Genomic DNA, 19,796 nt, shown 5'->3' with positions numbered 1-19,796 from the left:
CTGGTATAAATCATTCCGTCTCGAGTTAAGGATTAGAATTAAGCTAGAATGTATAACAAACAAATTGGTATATAATTATGTATACCTATCTACTATTAATTACATTAAGCAAACTAGTTATAGGAGTAGGTAATTCTACCATAAGCTAGTAATTAATATAGCTGATCTCGGCTGTACTCTAAAAAAAGCTGTAAAATATAAATGGCTGTCAAAAAGCATATTAAAAAGCTGATTTGATTCTTAAAACACCAGCTTTCAGTCCTTCATTAGCAAGGAGCTCGGAATCAGCTTAGTGATCTGTGTTCATTAGTACCAAAACGCCAGGGGCCGTGCCGCTTGTCAAAAATACCTACCGCCTACTCTCGTTACGCTTAAAAATGCTAACTCATGCAAACGAGCTCTGAAGGCCTCTTATTTAATTAGATTTACTCAAGTAAACGATGAAATATTCCCCTCCATTATTGGACTCAAATTGAAAAGATCCAACTGTTGTGCATTTCAATCGCGAAGTTGTTATTTGATTTAAAAATGAGAAGCGGTAGTGTCAAAATTGCGGAAGTTTTGTCGAGTAATCTCGGGGATGATGCTTTTCAAATGTCAGTCCAATTATGTATTTCTATTTGGAAACTCATAGTCACCAGCGGGTGATAGAGATGTGATTAATCTTCTCGACGTGATTAAATCAGAAATGAGGAGATCCGTAGAAGAAGCAAAGTAACTGGCCTTGCTCAACGAGTTGCGACGCTGACGTGTATGGGCGTGGCACATAGTTCGAAAACCGATAGTCGTTTGGTCCCAAGATGCTGTAAGTAATGGCCACCAAAAGTAGCAGCTTTAGCAGACTGCCACTAGATGGACAGACGACATCAAACGCGTCACGTGGAGCCGCTGGATCCAGGACATAGCATGTGGAAATCGTTGCAAGAGACTTGTAGCCAGTTGTGGAAGATGACCTCAGAGTAAATGACGATTTGACAACATAAACAGAAGTTTTGGAAACCTCTTATGGTACTAAGGTAACAATTGTCATCCTCAGCAAAACGCTCTGGGTGGAACTTCTCCAAGTTACTTTGTTTCAACCATAACTTCATACAGCCATTTGGTTTCCACTGCTGGACAAAGGCCCTCCCGAGAGTACTCCAACACTACAGAATGGCTCTCTACCCTCATCGTTCACCAACATTTCACCACCTTCTTAACCATTACCTACTGACTGTTTAAATTATAACGTGGGCCAAGTGGAATGACTCCTATTAAGTAGTCACAAACTGTCTCTATTTTGCCACCTATTTTTGAAAAAGGTAAGATTAAAAGACATAAGTAGAAGTACCTACAACCTACAATATTTTATTTTTAAGCTTGAAGGTGAACTTTATGTCATCAGACCACTAAATAACTCTGAGTATTAATAACCACTGAGGGATTACAAAATGTTAGGCACATGTTAATTAACCACTCTCCAAGGGGCACCCTAATGGAACACCGAGTATTTGCTTACTACGGATAGCATTCTGGTAGCTAACTAAATAGTAGATGGATTTAACGTACGGGAACACGTAAAGTTTTATTCAGTTTTGTCAGTGGGAACAGATGCATGTTTACTTTGTATAAAACGCTTTAGTTAGGTATGAGGATTTTAACGAACTTGCATCGTAAAAATGCACAAAATAACTTTTTATATTTATAAATAAGTACTAGTTTTTATTCTTTATTTATGTTATTCTTTGCAATGGTAGGTCTTCAATCTTTTCTTTTTACTTCAGTTGATTCAATTCTAGGCTTGTCGCGTTAAAAGAAAAACAATCAACAAGCCGCAATAAAAACCGTAGCAAACAAAATAAAATATAAGTAGTTGTATATTTTATGCAGCGGGCGGCGTAAAGCTCTCGCAAAGATGAATTGTCACTCCGTGAATTGTTTCTAAGGCGGTCTTGAATCAGAGACAACGATGGCCGACGGAGAGAATATCTTTTTAAAATAGCTCTTTTATAACACAATTTTTATAAGAGCAGCTTTTTAAAAAGTTTGCGCAGTGGGAAATTGACTTCGATGAAAATTAAGTTTAGCAAAGATCATATTTTAACTAGCATTTTCATGCAGTTTCGCAAGCGCCGAGTTGGTTTTATTTTCCGGGAAAGTAAGAACTAATGAATAGCTTGGAGCAAAAAATAGCTAAGCTTAAATTAAGGCGGCACTTACTTACACGAGCAAGCACGTCGTTCTGTCGTCGAATAAACTGCATCAGTTTCTGGACATTCATCTGTCTTTATACTTCTACCCAGTTTTTCCAGCATAGAGTCATTTTCTAGAATTAAAAGAAGTTAGAACACTAGCAAACTCAAACATGTTTTTTGCAAACGAATTAAATAAACATTAAGGGTAATTTATTACATTTGCCAATATCAAATAGCATTTATCTATGGGAAATGTCTATATCGTATGATAATGCATACCTACGCATCAATTCTCTATTCCGTATGCTCATTTTAGATTTCACGTGTTTGTATTTAAAATGCTTATAGGTAAGTATAGTAATAGACGTAATGAGTATAGTAAAATAGTAGTAGACGGTCGACCATCGAAGTGATACAGGGTATTCAAGAACGCAACTGCTCAACTGGGAGTGCAGTATAAATGGATTGAAATGATTAGGTACAGAGAGTTACATTCTCTTTTTTCTCCAAAGTGGATGGACTCACGTCCATTTCAGTTATTTTCGTTTATTTTCTTCTAAAAAACACGCTGTTATAGTGTCGTTCTGAATTGACCTGACCATTTCGTATGAAACTAATTTGTTCTTTAGCGACTTTCAGTAGGTTATAGCGTTTTACTGCTGCCTTTTCCTAAGTTTAAATTATGTGTTCAAAACCACCCAAGTAAGAGCGAATCTACTACCTATACCTACTGACAATTAATGTAATTTGACTATAAGAGCTACTTACTTAATCAATCTGTCTATCTATGAATAGGAACTCTTTTTGAAAGAAAATTAACTTTCGCGTTCAAAATATTTTTATAATAAAATATTTTATTTTCAGTCGCCGTATTCTAAAAATCATCATCAACATCACCATCTGCCGCGATTATGAAGCAAAGAGCCGTGATAGCCTAGTGGTTAGGATGTCCGACTCCTGTTCGGGAGGTCGAGGGTTCTATCACGAGCACGCACCTCTAATCCACGCTTGGCCAGTGAGGTGGCCTATGGCCAAACCCTTCTCATACTGAGAGGAGACCCGTGCTCAGTAGTGAGCCAGCGATAGATTATGATGATTACTATCTGAACCCTTCGCCGACCGTCAGCACGAGTAACCCTTCACATTCTAAAATTAATGATCATTAATTTACTTGTTATCTAAAATTATAATATTCTACTAATAACTCACTGGAGCGTCACATTCTCGCTCTAGCACGAACCTGTAGTCCGCGACAGGTCGAGATGGCAATTGGGGTATGAGGCGGAGGGGCACCCCACACACTTGCAGATCACCCGCGCTCGCCTGCACTGCGTTAGCGCGGGGCCTGTGCGGGTGTGCGTGGCGTTTCTTGCCCGATTGCGCTCTCGACCTGTCGCGTACCTACTATACTTAGACTCACACAGACGAGAGTGCATGCCTCTATTCAATTACTGTGGAAATCAGAATTCGAGGCGACGACGACGACGACGTCTTGAGAATTATTAGATGGAAATTCGATTAATCGGATTATGTATAAATTTTAATTAGACGCGAGTTATACATAGTTCTCTTAGATCCCAAGTGTAATGTGGTTTACTGCCGACAATGACTGCTTCTTATCAGAACATGTACTATATACAGCCTGTAATTTGCAGCTTTACCGTAAACTTGTCCAATTAAATCAAGGCAATTGGCCATCAAACAGTTCTTTGTATAGTTATCTAAGATTTAATAGTTACTTTTAAGTACTTAGCAATTTGTTGAATTTTGATACTGTGAGGCTGTGCAGCTTGGCTGCATTACCACGATGGACACATCGTGTTAAAACAGCCAGAATTTTTGGCACCATGCCACGTGCCACGCGGGCATGATCGTACAGTAAGTAGATGGCTAGCTTTAAGTTTTACTTTAAATTTTTCGATAAAAAAAGTACACTATTTGGTACAAAAATGATAAAAATAAATAAATATACTAATATAAACATTCTTCATCTGGTGCAGTCGAGTAAAAACACCCATTCCCAGGGACATATTTTATTAGCGCAGCCGTAAAAAAATATAGTTTTACATGGCCAGTTAAAGTAAATAGCCAATAAGATTAGCGTACGTCGTAATTGGACCCGCATAAATTCGCGAGAGGTTGCTTGTATTAAATTTTACGACAAACACGGACCCTCATATAACTTTGTTATTACGGTTGCGAAATATTGCAACCAGATGCCAGAAACTTCCTATTTTGGGTAAAAGATGATACTGTTGTTCTGTGCTGTTATCTATTCATTCCAAAATCACAGCTTCTCCGTCACAGTTCTGAATTGGTTAGCGAAAAATCCACATAATGGTCTAAGTGAGAGGCTGCAGCTTTTTTTATTGCATGATAAGCCTGCGTTATAGCGCCAATAGAAATACACACTCTGTGACAATTTAAACTCTCTACCTATAACAGTTCATGAGATACATTTAACATATTATAGACGGACGGACAGCGGAGGTTGACAACAGGGTTCTGTTGGCAACCTTCGGGTATGGAACCCTAAAAAGCACTCTGCTATGGCTGCAGATGGAATACCAATTCGGTATTTCTAGCGGGAAATTCTTCCTAACTAGAGCTTCTAAATAAATTAATTTCTAATAAATTAAGTATATTCAAGCTCCAACTTATTTTTTATTTCATGAGAATTAGGTATATTTTGATGAGAATTTGTTTTGATTGTAATCTTAAAGTGACAATCTAGCGACTGTTTAGACCAAAGTATAAAGTCTTTTTTACTGTCGGTTAGTATGACAACTTGTTTGTTAGTTTAAACTAGGATTAAGGCAGTGATTAAGGTATTCATTTTAGTCGTATTGGAAGAGTTAACCACTTGGCCATACGATTACGATAGTATCAAAAGATGACGGTGTAAACATCCTACCAGACTAGAGCAAAGCTAATTTATAAATGATAAATAGACCCAGCCTGGGGAACCTACAGAACTACGTGGAATTCGCTTTGCCAGTGAAGCAAAGGCAAATTAAAAAAGCGGCCAAGTGCGAGTCAGACTCGCGCATCAAAGGTTCCGTACCCGGGTATTATTTTAGATATTTGGCACGATAAATTAAAAACTATCATGCATAAAAATAAATAAAAATCTGTTTTAGATTATACAGGTAAATCCCTATCATATAATACTTCATTTGGTATTATCTTACGTTGAAAATTGAAAATACTAATAACTGGTTCATTAACACATTTTTTGTGATGTAACCACAAATCCATGGTTTTCAGATTTATTCCTTGTGCTATAAGACCTAAATACCTGCCGTTTACCTGTTTTCGTGACAGACACGACAGACTGACAGACAGACGGACAAACGGACAGACAGCCAGACAACAAAGTGATCCTATAAGGGTTCCTTTTTTCCTTTTGAGGTAAGGAACCCTAAAAAATGCAAATACAAAATCTCCGTACTTATTATCTCTTTTCCTAGCGAATTTTAATGAGAGAGATGGAGAAAAAGGATTAAAACTTACTCATTGCTGTGTGAAACAAAATGTTGACGCAACTAAATTAAAAGGCTTTCCCGGTTTCTTTTGCACCATTTCTAGTTTTATTCTCTTATCTTATCTCATGTAGCTTTTCAAATCGTTTGCGTAATTTTCTGTGGGTAATTACAGTAAACATACTCGTAATGAACATTGCCTTTTATGCAAATATTAAATTTTATACTGAGTTAAAAATTTCTTATCCCGGAAGAGCAAAGAGTACCCGTGGGAATTTTTTAAAAACCTATAAATCCACACGGACGGAGTCGTGGGTATCATCTAGTATATAATATATAAGAGAAGTGAATAATTTAATATTCATCATCATCATCATTATCAGCAACCTATAGACGTCCACTGCTGGACATAGGTCTCTTGTAGGGACTTCCACACGCCACGATCTAGGAATCCAGCGGCTCCCTGCGACAAGAGACCTGTGTCCACCAGTCTATCGGTTAAGGATGATGATGATGAACCATTAATTCACGGTTTTCGGATTTTAATCAATAGGAAGTATACCCTATAGGTATAGGTAGGTTTTGAATCCCTAAACGGGTCTTGACAGACACAAAGACAAACAACGAAGTGATCCTACAATGGTTCCTTTTTTTCTCTGCGGAGATACGGAACCTCAATAGATCAATCTAAACAATTATACCCAGGTCATTGACACAAATGTATAACTTTAAACTGACCGCTTTAGCCAAGTATGAGGTGAACATTAATTACAAAGTGAACTCAGCGGTCCAGTTTCGCCAATTCTCTTTGTCGGTTTATTCAGCTTAATTAAATGACACTAAGTAAATAGCGGCCACGAATTCCGAGCACAATTGCACGAGCACTTTCCAAGTTTCAGCATAAGTCGAGTGGGGAGCAATATAACGTCATTTGCAATTTTATCACAGAACATTTTCTGCAGGCTCTTTGACTTTATTGGCCTTTTTAGGGTTCCATAGTAAACCCAAAGATATTACAAAACTTCAGATAGGCATAGCTCATACAATTGTATTTTAAAAATAGAAGACAAATTCGTACATTACGCGGCTGAAAGTAATCTACATCGGCCTTTAGAATGATGTTTCGGCTTTGTAGAGCGTTGTCTCTGTCACTCATACTTATGTGACGTTATCGGTCTCAACGACAGAGGCAGTGCTCTACAAATTTGTCTCCAAAATGTCAAAATCTCCTTCGAAAGGTCGATGTACATTACTTTCGGCCGCGTACTGTACGCTTGTGTGTGTGAACTAACGCGTAACGACATAGGCTACATAGCTATTACCTGGCTTGTGACATCTTTTGACACCTAGGACACCTAGGAGCGTGCTTCAGAAATAGCGACCCATTACCAAAAACTATAAATCCCGTATAGTTTCGTTCAGTCAGTCAGTCTGTCGTTTCGTTTCATTTATTTATATCTTTTGACTGTTCCATATGAAAGATCTCAGATCGTCTCTTCGTTTGTTCATCTATCCATTTATCTAAAAACATGAAAAGCGGGAGTTGGAAAATCAAACTACGGAACCTTAACTTACGCGCGTTCTGACTCGCACTTGGCTAGTTTTTATGAAATATAGTGAATCTACTTGGAATCTACATATTCCTGGAGATAGAGCAGCTAGAATATTCACGCCTCTCGTACACAGGTGCGATATTTTGGCTCACATTTTCGTAATGCGCCATTGCAATATCTTTTCTTGATACTTTTTACAATAAGTACTTATTCCTATTTTCCTATCTTACAAGTGTATAAATAGTCCATTAAAATAGTACAATTTTAATTTTCTGGATCCCTAAGCTAGTAGTAAATGTTGTAGTAACAATCGATCATAGAATTATCAATCAAAAACATAGCTTGACATTTAACATGATTCCCCTTTCCCACGTACCTACTGGCGATATGCTATACGGGTCCAGATTTCTGATTTAAATTTAGCTACCTAATCCATACTAATCAATACTTAATATTATAAATGTGTGTCTGTCATAGGCTACTTTTTATCCCAGAAAATCAAATTGGTATTTCCCACGGGATTTCTAAAAACATAAATCCACGCGGACGAAGTCGCGGGCATCCTCTAGAAATTCATAAAACTCCGGGATGCAAGCTATCGCTGCACCAAATTTCATTAAAATCTGCTAAACTGATAAACCGTGAAATGGTAAAAGACAGACAAACATACTTTCGCATTTTATAATACATATTAGTACTTATGGATTAACAATACGGCCAAATAAATGGCAAAAGGACAGTCGAAACTAATAACATGGTGAGGTCTGCATTCCAAAGCCAACTTTGTACGCTTTACGTATCAGCAGAAATCGAATCGACTGCGAGATTGCCTCATTTGCAATTTTATGACTGAACATTAGCCTCGAATAGTATGTCGCTGGTCTCCAACGAAGCTTTCAATCCTTTCTCCGTTATTATTGATGGTTACAAAGATTATTACGGCTATATATTATATAGACTAGATACCTATACAGTAGACGATATATAGACTAGCAGTGATAGTGTGTTTAGGACGTCGCGGTGGGCCTCTTAAATACAGAGCATCCGGGGTTCGATCCAGGGCACGCACCTCTTTTCGGAGTAATGTGCGTTTAAGGGTCGATTTTTAAATTGACCTTATCGATTTATACGTATATCTCGCCGAAACATAAAAGTCTGTGCTCCTCGAAAAAAGTGCTTTATTACTTCATTTATAACTTTGTTGCCTTTTCATAAGATGATTGAGTTTTAAATTGTAGCTTCGATATTACAATGCAGTATTAGGAATAGCATCCACTGACCACTAGGTTGGAAAACATTGCTACATAAAAATCCGCCTGCTATACATTTTGCGTTTTGAAAATGCGTCGACTAGAGCCGCGCCCAGCGGACGAAGTAGGTACTGAGTATGCAAAAATGCTCGCCGCACCATTCCGGTCCGACCCGTCTCTAATGGACGCGTTCCTTTAGGCTACAGTTCTGACTTTTTTGCTTAGTTTATTATCAGAACTCTGAAGCCACTAAAGGTTGACTTTCGCGGAGTCAATATGTGCATACCTAAGTACACAAGAGATAGCCAAACAAACAGAACGCTGAGAGCTGATAGAAGAATTACTATACTATACTATACTTTTCACATTGACAAAGGCGCTTATTTATCTTCTAACTAGCTGCCCCGGCGAACTTCGTACCGCCTAACAGTCGATTAATTTTTTTTTAATTTTTCTCTCCGTAAGAATCATCCCCGTACTTCAAGGAATATTATGAAAAAAGAATTAGCGAAATCGGTTCAGCTGCTTTCGAGATTTGCGATCAGCAACACATTTCGCGATTCATTTTTAGGGTTCCGTTTTTCAAAAGAAAAAACGGAACCCTTATAGGATCACTTTGTTGTCTGTCTGTCTGTCTGTCTGTCTGTCAAGAAACCTACAGGGTACTTACCGTTGACCTAGAATCATGAAATTTAGCAGGTAGGTAGGTATTATAGCAGACATTTGGGGAAAAATCTGAAAACCGTGAATTTAGGGTTAGATCACACAAAAAAAATTAAATTGTGGTCATGAACTAATAATAGTATTTTTAACTTTCGATGTGAGTGACTATATCAAGTGGGGTATCATATGAAAGGTCTTCACCTGTACATTCTAAAACAGATTTTTATTTATTTGTATGCATCATAGTTTTTGAATTATCATGGAAAATGTCGAAAAAATACGACTGTAGTACGGAACCCTCATTGCGCGAGCCTGACTCGCACTTGGCCGGTTTTTTTATATATAGAGAAGATTACAAATACCATGTATAGAAATAAGTTAGGATCGCACCATCCGAGAGGTGTGTCAACATTTCTAAGTGGACTCTGCGATCCAGCGCCGCCAATTCACTTTGTAGGTTTATTCAGTTTAATTAAATGACTTTAAGCAAATGACGGCCACAAATTCCAAGTAGCTACGAGCACGTAGTCATAGAGGCACTTTCGCAGTTTCTGCGAGCCGAGTGAAGTGCAAATATTAGGGTTCCCACTACACCAACAGATGCCCGCGAGTTTAGTACTAGAAAGTAGTTCACCACACTGATTATATTATAACTACTTATCAAACATACCCGGTGCCCACAATTTCGCCCGTGTGGATTTAGGTCCCGGGAAAAATCATGAGAACTATTTGAGTTTCCGAGATAAAAAGGAGTCTATGTCCGTTTTCAGGATGCAGGCTATATCTGTACATACATGTACAGATATACCGCTACTTCATCCATTTGGAATTAGGTTTTTAATATCCCGTAGAATCTCTTTGATATTTCGGAATCAAAATAGGCCTGCCTTCCGCGGATGTCTCTGTACCTTTCGTTAAAATCTGCTTAACGAACGGGCCGTGAAAAGCTAGCTGACAGACAGACTGACACTCTTGTGTGTTCATGATATTAGTATGGACGACTCGGACTCAGAGATAATGTAGCTGTTTAAATGAAATCACTTTTAGAAGTGGATTATTAGTTCCGGACCCCTGCATATACCTACAGGTGCACTGCATACTACTTAAATTAAAAAGTAACAAATACTTACTATTACTTCTTTATAATATTAGTATAGATTTCTATTGATATGGATAGGAGAGCCTATCCATATCAAAAAAATCTATGATAGAGATCATAGATTTTTTTCTGATTTAGGTCGTCTGTTCACTCATCCGTATTCGGTTCGTATCCGTGATTCTTCGAAGTGGCCATTATACAAATAGCTACGTACATTCGATTCGTATTTTTTGACGGATCTGTGAAATCACGGATGAGTGCGTTAATATTATTAGAGGTTATTAGAGTGCGTTATTATTAGAGGTTGCTATGCTACAGGGAAATAGGAACACCAAAATTATCCAGTTATACGAACTTTTCGTTGAAATAACTGACATAAAATATGCACGTAAATTCAGAAACATTATCCAAGGCGTTTATTCAAGCAGCTTACGTAGGCTATACATTTGAGATGCACTCGAATTAGATCGTATCAGCAGATTTGCTCGCTTATCCGCTTATTTTCCGCATGCATTTATTCGATAAAGTTTGCCAAATAATAGGGTTGCTACACACTATTTTGTAAGCCGATTTACTAGCGTAAACTGACTAATTGTATAAGATTCGCTCATTAGTAAAGGTAGGTAACAATAATTTATCTTTTGATGTTATACTAACAACATACCTACACATTATATTGAGAGATGCCAAAAATACGCGAATACACTCCATCCACGGAATCAAGTTAATATAGCGCTCTCTCTGTTTGGTTCTATCATTTGTATGAGTAAAAGAGAGAGAGCGCTATATTTACTTGATTCCGTGGATGGAGTATACATAAAAATAAATAAAAATCTGTTTTAGAATGCACAAGTGAAGCCCTTTCATATGATACCCCACTTGATATATTTATCTTACTTCGAAAAATGAAAATGCTAATTTTTAGTTCATGACCACAATTTAATTTTTTTGTTTGATATAACCACAAATTCACGGTTTTCAGATTTTTACCCTAATGTCTGCTATAAGACCTACCTACCTGCCAAATTTCATAATTCTAGGTCAACGGGAAGTACCCTGTAGGTTTCTTGACAGACCGACAGACAGACAGACAGACAAACAGACAGACAGACAGACAACAAAGTGATCCTATAAGGGTTCCATTTTTCCTTTTGAGGTATGGAACCCTAAAAATTAACACAAAAATTTAACAATGGCTATAATATCCGCACTCAATTTAATAAAACTGTCCCTTATTTCACTTAAAACGCCATAACATTACCTACCGTTAAAGTGGCGTTTTTGGTCAAAAGGTGCAAAAATGGGAAATTGTGATACCTCGGAGTCGGACCTAATTTCCTTTGCACGAAAACGTTAGCAGAATGATATTAAAATATTTTTATTCTATATACAAACAACTTATTTATTTTAGGCTCATTTATAAAACGTGCTTATTATCCATACGTGAAAAGATAGCGAAGATTTCAATTAAAAAATCTAGTATTAAAAAAATATAACTATACTAGCTGATGCCCGCGACTTCGTCCGCGTGGATTTTCATTTTTCAAAATCCTACGGGAACTCTTTGATTTTCCGGTATAAAAGTAGCCTATATCTTAATCCAGGGTATAATCTATCTCCATTCCAAATTTCATCCAAATCCGTTCAGCCGTTTTTGCGTGATTGAGTAACAAACATCCAAACATCCAAACATCCACACTTTCACATTTATAATAATTATTATTAGGATTAGGATTAGAATCTTCTTGATAGGAACCGTATTTTGAACATTTTGTATTAAATATTGTTAGTAGTTTACTTACTATTTTTAATTTTAGTTGCTGACAGTAAATTATTACTATTAGATATTTCCTTCCGAAACAGTAGAAAATGTAGGTAGTTATCAAAAGAACCCGTGAAAGCCCAAAAATATGATATTAATAGCTCACTTTTTGTGGAGCGTTAACAAATGAATTAATTATAACATGAAAGCTCCCGTAAAGATCAACAGACTAGGCTATTTGAGTCTTACTTAATTATAAAATGGCCGCCGGCGAGACTAAGAAAATATCTCAAATACCATAAATAATTTATAGGAATTTGAAGCTGCTGAAGTTTTGAGAGCCTTGTGATATTTCTAAGAGAATTTGCTCACTTTCTTTCTTTAAACAGACGGTTACCTTTTTTAAAAGAAATATTATGCTGTTAATTGGAATATTCGTAGTAGAAATAATTAAATTAAATGACGTTCCAATGCAATATTACATCTAGCTACCTAGTTTTTAGGATTCCGTATTTAATAAATTATGTAGCCATTGTATGGTTCAAAACTTAATAATTTTTAGTATGTTATAAAAGAAAAAAGTCGTGATAGCCTAGTGGTTACGACATCCGCCTCCTATTCGCGAGGTCGTGGGTTCGATCACGAGAACGCACCTCTAACTTTTCGGAATTACTAAGTATAGGTATGTGCGTTTTAAGAAATTTAATATTATTTTCACGCTTTAACTCCGAATAGTTAGAGGTGCGTGCCCGGGATCGAACTCCCGACCTCCCGATTAAGAGGCGAATGTCTTAATCTATAGGCTAAGCCAGGATTATAATTATACACTACTATAATAATAATAATCTGCTTACGTGATTATTGTGAGCCGCAAAATCTACTTATTACCAAAAAAAGAATAAGTAGTTAGATATGCGCTTCCACAAAACCTCGAACGGAAAATCTTTTTTATTTCCATGCTCATTAAAATGCCATGTATTTGGAAGGCGAGCATTCCCCGAGTGATAATTTTCCGCACTAATGCTAATTTCTGTGTAGACAGCTAAACAAGGGCAATTTCGTTTTTTATATTATTACTAAAAAGCTTCGGAACTTCGAAGCAACGTAGAGTTCTAAATACTTATTCTGTTTTATTTTCCAAAAATATATAAATATAACTTTTGCTTTGACTAATTGAATATTAAAAAAACTATTTGAATAGTAAAAAAAGCTATCTCAGAAAGAGTCACACTTGTCACATTATCTATAGTTCGCAACAGATCGATGGCAATCAGTGGCCCTACCGCGGTTGTTTGACAGCTACAATGTCACAATCGCAATCATCTCTGATTGGTTAATGCTCGCTCACTATTGGCCACAATGCATTGTTGCAACAAGAATCGCACAAATTCAGCCAATCAGAACAATTGAGATTGTAATAATGATTGATGCAGGTTTTAGACAATCGCCCTACGGGTTGGAGAGTGGAGACGCCGCGCACTCCCGCACAGTCTCCGCGCTAACCCGGTGCGGGATAGCACGGGTGGCGTGCAGATGTGCAGGGCGTCCCCCCGCCTCATACCTCATTTGCCATCTCGACCTGTTGCGTACATGTTTACCTATAGTTAAGTAGTATTTTCGAGAAAGTTCGAGGCAGATCTAGGTCGGCTACTTATTACTCGCATTAGAATTTTTCTGACAGAAAACTTTCTGTCGCTGTCGGTCTAAACCTTTTGTCTTACATCCATTTGTCTAGGATTCAACCCCGGACTCCCGAATAAGAGGCTGAAATCTTGATCACTGGGATATCAATAATAAGTAGATTTTACGGTAGCTACTGTAGTCTATTTATTGGTCGTATTTTGTTAACAGACGGTGAGCACCATGGTCTAACAGCATTGCTGGGGTCGTCCTCCCCTGATCTAGCACTCACGTCAGATGCCTCGGACAGCCTGCCACTGCCAGATCTTGACTACGGTAAGGTATCTGTAGTTTGAATTCTGCCCCGTGTGAAGATGGCATCGAGAGTAACACCAGTAAGCCAATACAGGACATTGGAGAATCTAACAATGTATTTTACTTGAACTAAGGTAGCTCAACTTTCGCTTTCACTGGAATGCGCACGTCCTTGCCTGTCTCTACATATTCTCAACGATCCATGTTCTGCAAAGTACCTGCAAGAACATTTAATTTCTTTGGCTCATCAAGCAGCGTTCAGCGTTCTTCAAATAGAAAGAAAAGACGTTTATTTATACAACTGTGCCACACATCACAGCTTAAAGCTAAGAGCTGGTTATTCCAGCGCTTCTTCCACCTGAGAACAATCAAAAGAAGCGCCGGAACAAACTGTCATGTGTGGCACAACCCGAAAAAAGGGTCCCAGCTCAGCATTATGCTGTATGCCTTGTTGCACAAGAACATACAGCGCTGATTTTCAGCTGGTACAAATGCAGATATCCTTGCCTACGTCCCGTTGCACAACTGTCGTACCTACTCCTAGCACAAGCTTTACGCTTAGTTGGAGGGGAAAGGGAATATTAGTCATGATAAACTTGACTAATATTCTTTAAAAAAAGTTTGTAACATTTTTAAATGATCAAAATAATAACTATTACATGTAATATAGCTGAAAACTAAGCGTTCATACTTCATAGGCATCAATACCAGAGTGAATTAGAGTGCGGAACTCTCGGTTTGATCTGATAAAATTCAAAGTCCTGACTGACTGACTGACTGACATATATATCAACGCACAGCCTAAACCGCTCGTCCTAAAGACATGAAATTTGGAGGGTCTATTTTTTGTAAAGAGTAGGTATCCACTAAGAAAGGATTTTTCGAAATTCCACCCCTAAGTGGCTTAAATGGGGGATGGAAGTTTGTATGAAAGTCCGTCATTTTTCAAGTTATTTGCATGAAAATTGGCATTTGGGTTTTCGGTCACTTCGGTCGGTTAGGTGGCAGCTAAGAAACGGCTATGAGAAAATCCCCCCCTAAAGGGATGAAACAGGGGTTGGAAGGTTATATGTGTTATTCGGTGCTGTTCAGGGTGCGCGTCCTGATGTTATAATGTTTGTTTCTGAAAAAAAATGCCATTTGTTTCCTGTAGGCCACGCGGGCGAAGCCGCGAGCAGAAGCTAGTGTCAAATATTAGGCTATGGTGACGTGAAATCAAAGAAAAATAGAGTGAAGTCGAAGCCTCGACGTTTCATTAAAAGTTCCCTAACGGTCGTGAACTGTGCTAACCTAACATGCAGTGTAGCGGAGTGAAATTTACTTCCTACCTCATACCTCTCAGAGAGTTGTTAGGATCAGCTTTGTAACTGTATATGCAAGTGACAAATACACAGTGCCACTCGGGTCTCGAGTCTTGCTGAAGAAGGCTCACGTGTCACTAGTATGTACAGTAACAAACGATTTACTTGGCTTGCAAGTAGAAAATTCTTGGCAACGATATTTTTAAAGCTTGAAATTTATTTAAAGTAATTATTGTGGATATTTTGGAAAGTATGAAGCATGGATCTTAGTTAACATATACTTCCTGATTTATTGAGGATATTTTATGAATGGAGCCACAATAAACCCTGTTGACCAGAGAGACTTCTTCCATGTGCGAGAACTAGAAGAAAGCGAAGGAAAGTCCACATAAACACAAAGTAAATTCATTTAGTATGAACAGACACGTCGTCATTTGACATCTACATACGAAGGCGGATTTACGTCTCGCCAGTGTCACATTTTGTAACATGATTTGCACTGAAGGCACTAGTGTAATATGCCTACCAAAAGCCTACGTTGTTAATGTTTTTTTTGCGTGATAGGCTTGCGCTTGGCGATAATCATGACGTTTAATAACAAGCAATGATGAGGTCCAGGTTAGAGCGCGCTTGCCTAGAAGATGCCTACTCATTTTTGTCTTGAAGGTAGTTTAGATTGTACTAAACTACTACATGGCATGAAACACCGCCGCGCCGGAAGGGCATTTCTACGTATCAGAAAAGTTGAGTTAAAAGGTTTCGTAGAGTAGATTGAATTAAGGGTATCAACGTTCAGAGTTTCTCGCAGTAACATAAAAAGAAGAATAAAATATACAAATAAAACATGCTTTTACTTGCGAATTGCCTGAAATATCTCTATTTACGTTTGAGCATATCTCACGCAATTTCAGTTACAAACTCAAAAGTTCTTCTCCGAAACTGAAGCGACAAACATGGGCGTCGCTGCGTGAAACTCATCAATCTCAAACTTGTGTATGGGTTCAAGGGGAGACAGGGATCCTACAGAGAACCCGACAAATCGTTCCATTTGTCACAACAACTATGACTGTATACAATCCATTACAATAAGGCTGTGGTTCTTCTTTACCCTTATTGTGGACTTATTTCGTAAGTACGATTCGTCGTACGTTGTAATTAGCCTTCAATGTATACAAATTTTGTCGTTTTATGTTCTCATATAGGCATATACAGTCTTTATATAAATTAGAGCTTTTGAATCGTCAAAAGGAATATTTGTAGCTTTAATAGCTATTTTTAGGTATTTAGTTTAGAGATTGTGTACATCAGAATTAGCCACATTATCAGTTGTGCAGAATGTTCCTCCTCCTAAGAAGAACTAGCAAGAAACTCATTATAGAGTTGTATTACTAGAGGTTACAGTCTAGAGTATAACTTTTAAAGTAAAGTATACGTGACACCTACGGGATACGTTACGTTGTTGTTTAAACTAAATAATAATCGCTCATGGAACAGGATATCAAAACATGCCACTAAATAAACGGCTTTGTTTTAGCGTTCATATAATATTGACTGTGCTTCCTTTAACTTATTTTATTAAGAGAAGTTTCCCTAGCGCACTCCCAAACGCTCTCCATACATACATAGTTTGACTCTCATTTGAATATTAATCAATCCGACTTATAGACATGTTCTAGAAACTAATATTTATCTGTGTTTGTGGTTTAAAGATTTGTATATAAGTCCTTGAGCCCATATAACTGAAATTAAGTATTTTAACGGAAATCTGGTAAACCGGTATAGGTATATCAGTTCCTAGAACGTATCAACAAAATTTCATTGAGTTTGATTGGTTACGACCTCCCAGGCGCAGTGGTAAGCGCTGTGGTCCTATTAGTGGGAGGTCCCGGGTTCGAATCCAGGCAGGCGTTTGGCATTTTATAATTTCTAAATTTCTGGTCTGGTCTAATGGGAGGCTTCGGCCGTGGCTCGTTACCACCCTACCGGCAAAGCCGTGCCGCCAAGCGATTTAGCGTCCCGGTACGATGCCGTGTAGAAACCAAAGGAGTATGGGTTTAATAAAAACCGCCATACCCCTTCCAGGTTAGCTCACTACAATCTTAGACTGCATCATCACTTACCACCAGGTGATATTGCAGTCAAGGGGTAACTTGTATCTGAATAAACCATTTAAATAGGAACCATTTATTAATGGTTCGTATTTAAATGAGAGCCAAACTACGATATTTGGAGTGCTCTACGAATAAACTCCTCTTAATTATCGGAAATTAATCATGATCTAATTAATATCTGTTGCTCCAAACTTAATTATTTGCAAATAATTATGACTTTGATTTCAGTCTTTCATGCAGAAAAAATTTAAATTAAAACTTTGTAAAAGTGGAGCCCAGTGCTTTGCATTGGAACTCTGTAATTACTGAATTAAATAAAGTGAAAATTAATATTATAATTCCATATGTACGATGTTATGTATTACAAAAAGAAAGTAAAAGTTTCCATTCAGAAACAAAATGCTTTGCTTTGTCAGGATTCCTTTGCAATAAATTAATGTATAACGTAAACAAATAAAGCAGGGCGATTAACCCCAGCACGCTTTATGGCATTGGTCTCTTAGAAGTGTATGTTTCTTCAGTACTATTTGAGATATTTCCGAGTAGGTACTATTTAAGATATTTGACATAGTTTGCATTTGCTTGCACTAAATCATCTGCAAAAAGGTCCTCTAAATAGTTGAATGGTGTGCTATAGCACACCATTCAACTATTTAGAGGATAGATAGTGTGACAATCGCAATCCTTTTGATTACCCGACACTCTCTCGTTATTGGCTGAAATGCTTTGTTGTATCAAAGTACCATAAATTGAGCCAATCACAACAATTGAGACCGTAGAAATGATTGCTGCAGCTTTTCCGTAATCCACCAGCTGTTTATTTGTCGAGTTAATAAATAAATTTTAAAGTTTATTTTATGGTTTAACGAGTAACGACATAATATAACTTTAATTGTGCGTAGATATATCTTAAAAGTGTGTCATTTACTTCAATAAACTTTCATGAAAATGTCATTTTAACCACTCCATACAAAATGACAGATTTCGCACAGTTAGCTTAATCTTTAAAAAAACGACCAAATGCGAGTCGAACTAGCTCACGAAGGGTTCTGTGCCCTTACAAGAAATAACATTTTTTATTTTTTTTTGTTTTTTACTTTATTTTATTTACTTTTGTTTTTCAAGGTGGCCATTTTGAAATTTTTATTATTTGTTGTCATAGCGGCAACAGAAATACCTACACATTCTGTAAAAAATTTCAACCCTCTACTTTTTACGGTTCACGAGATACAGCTACCTGACAGACATACAGACGGATGGACAGCGGAGGCTTAGTAAAAGGGTCCCGTTGGAACCCTTCGGGCACTGAACCCTAAGAATTACAGTTAACTTTCACATTTCATGTTTCTTTTAGAAATATCAAAAAGTATAAAATGTCGACACATTCCACAAAACCGCGTACAATTGTCTAAAACACTGAAATGTTCGGGTATGAAAAGTGTGCCAACCGTTCTGTCATCCAGGCCGCTGAGCTTTATTCATGTGAGCGGACCGCGCGCCGCAGTTAAGTTGCCAAAAATGAAAGGTTGCCATTAAAAATGTAAGCCCCTAACACCCGAGCGAACGTAACGGTGCATTTTCTGCCTTTACGTGTACTTTTCTGTTTTAGGAAACTATATTTTTACTGTTAGGTATACCTAATATACTAAAACTATTAGCTAACTGTTTCGGTTTATATATACCTACTTACCAATTTCGTATGGAACCTCTAGTGTAAGTTTTCAAGTTGACAAAGGTGATAAATTCACTACGTTATCTTTTCGCATTCACAGAGGTCAAAGCAGACATACGGTTGTTAAGAGGCAAGATGGCTCACTTTTAAGCTATAAAGCTTTAGAAAAATTTAGACAAGATAAAAAATTGTGATTTTTTTGTACCAAAAACGGATTGAACTTTCACTAACTTAGCCTCAGACAGACTGAAAGCAAAAAGCGCTGCAAAAGGTTTGCAAACAACAACAAGAAGTTTTTTTTAATAATTTGGACTATTCTTTAACAAAAGTAATAATTCCTAAAAATAGTTTTAAATTATAATCAAGTTTTTCCCATTTACAGTAAGTCAAAGTGCTCACAGTGATGTATTAATCTGCCCCATCGGTGGGGCAGAATGATACAAATCCTTTTTTTTACTTAAAATTTTATAACTATTTACCTACCTCCTTATTTAACAAAAAAAAAATATTGTAATTACTAGCTGACCCTGCGAACTTCGTTCCGCCTAACAGTCGATTCAAATTTTTTAATTTTTTTTAAAATATCAATTCACTATCAGAAATTCTAAAATCCCCATGATTTAGGACTTAAGTACTTTGCAGCATCAGGATTGAGGAGTTAGGATCCGAAGTTCAATGATGTAGCCTATGCTTGGTACCTAAAATAATTTTGCATCATCCGCAGTTCCTGAAACATTATAGTTTAGGAGTGCTGTACCCTACATCATCAGGGTTGAGGAGTTGAGACTTGAAGT

The 19,796-nt window shown here is 37.3% G+C and overlaps 1 protein-coding gene across 2 annotated transcripts in view; it reads left to right on the top strand.

Moving 5' to 3' along the window:
• Nucleotides 1-19,796, top strand: part of LOC117990752 (zinc finger protein 541) — a 305,819-nt gene that overhangs the window by 182,742 nt on the left and 103,281 nt on the right. Inside the window, exon 4 of one of the 2 annotated variants that reach the window (XM_069504433.1) lies at nucleotides 13,835-13,939. The exons of the other annotated variant lie outside the window; for it this stretch is intronic. Coding sequence (XP_069360534.1) covers nucleotides 13,835-13,939 — 105 coding nt within the window. The remainder of the gene's footprint in view (nucleotides 1-13,834; nucleotides 13,940-19,796) is intronic. 2 annotated transcript variants of the gene reach the window in all.

Source organism: Maniola hyperantus, chromosome 18 (genome assembly GCF_902806685.2).
Source record: "Maniola hyperantus chromosome 18, iAphHyp1.2, whole genome shotgun sequence".
NCBI lineage: Eukaryota > Metazoa > Arthropoda > Insecta > Lepidoptera > Nymphalidae > Maniola > Maniola hyperantus.
This window is presented reverse-complemented; position numbering and strand designations above follow the sequence as displayed.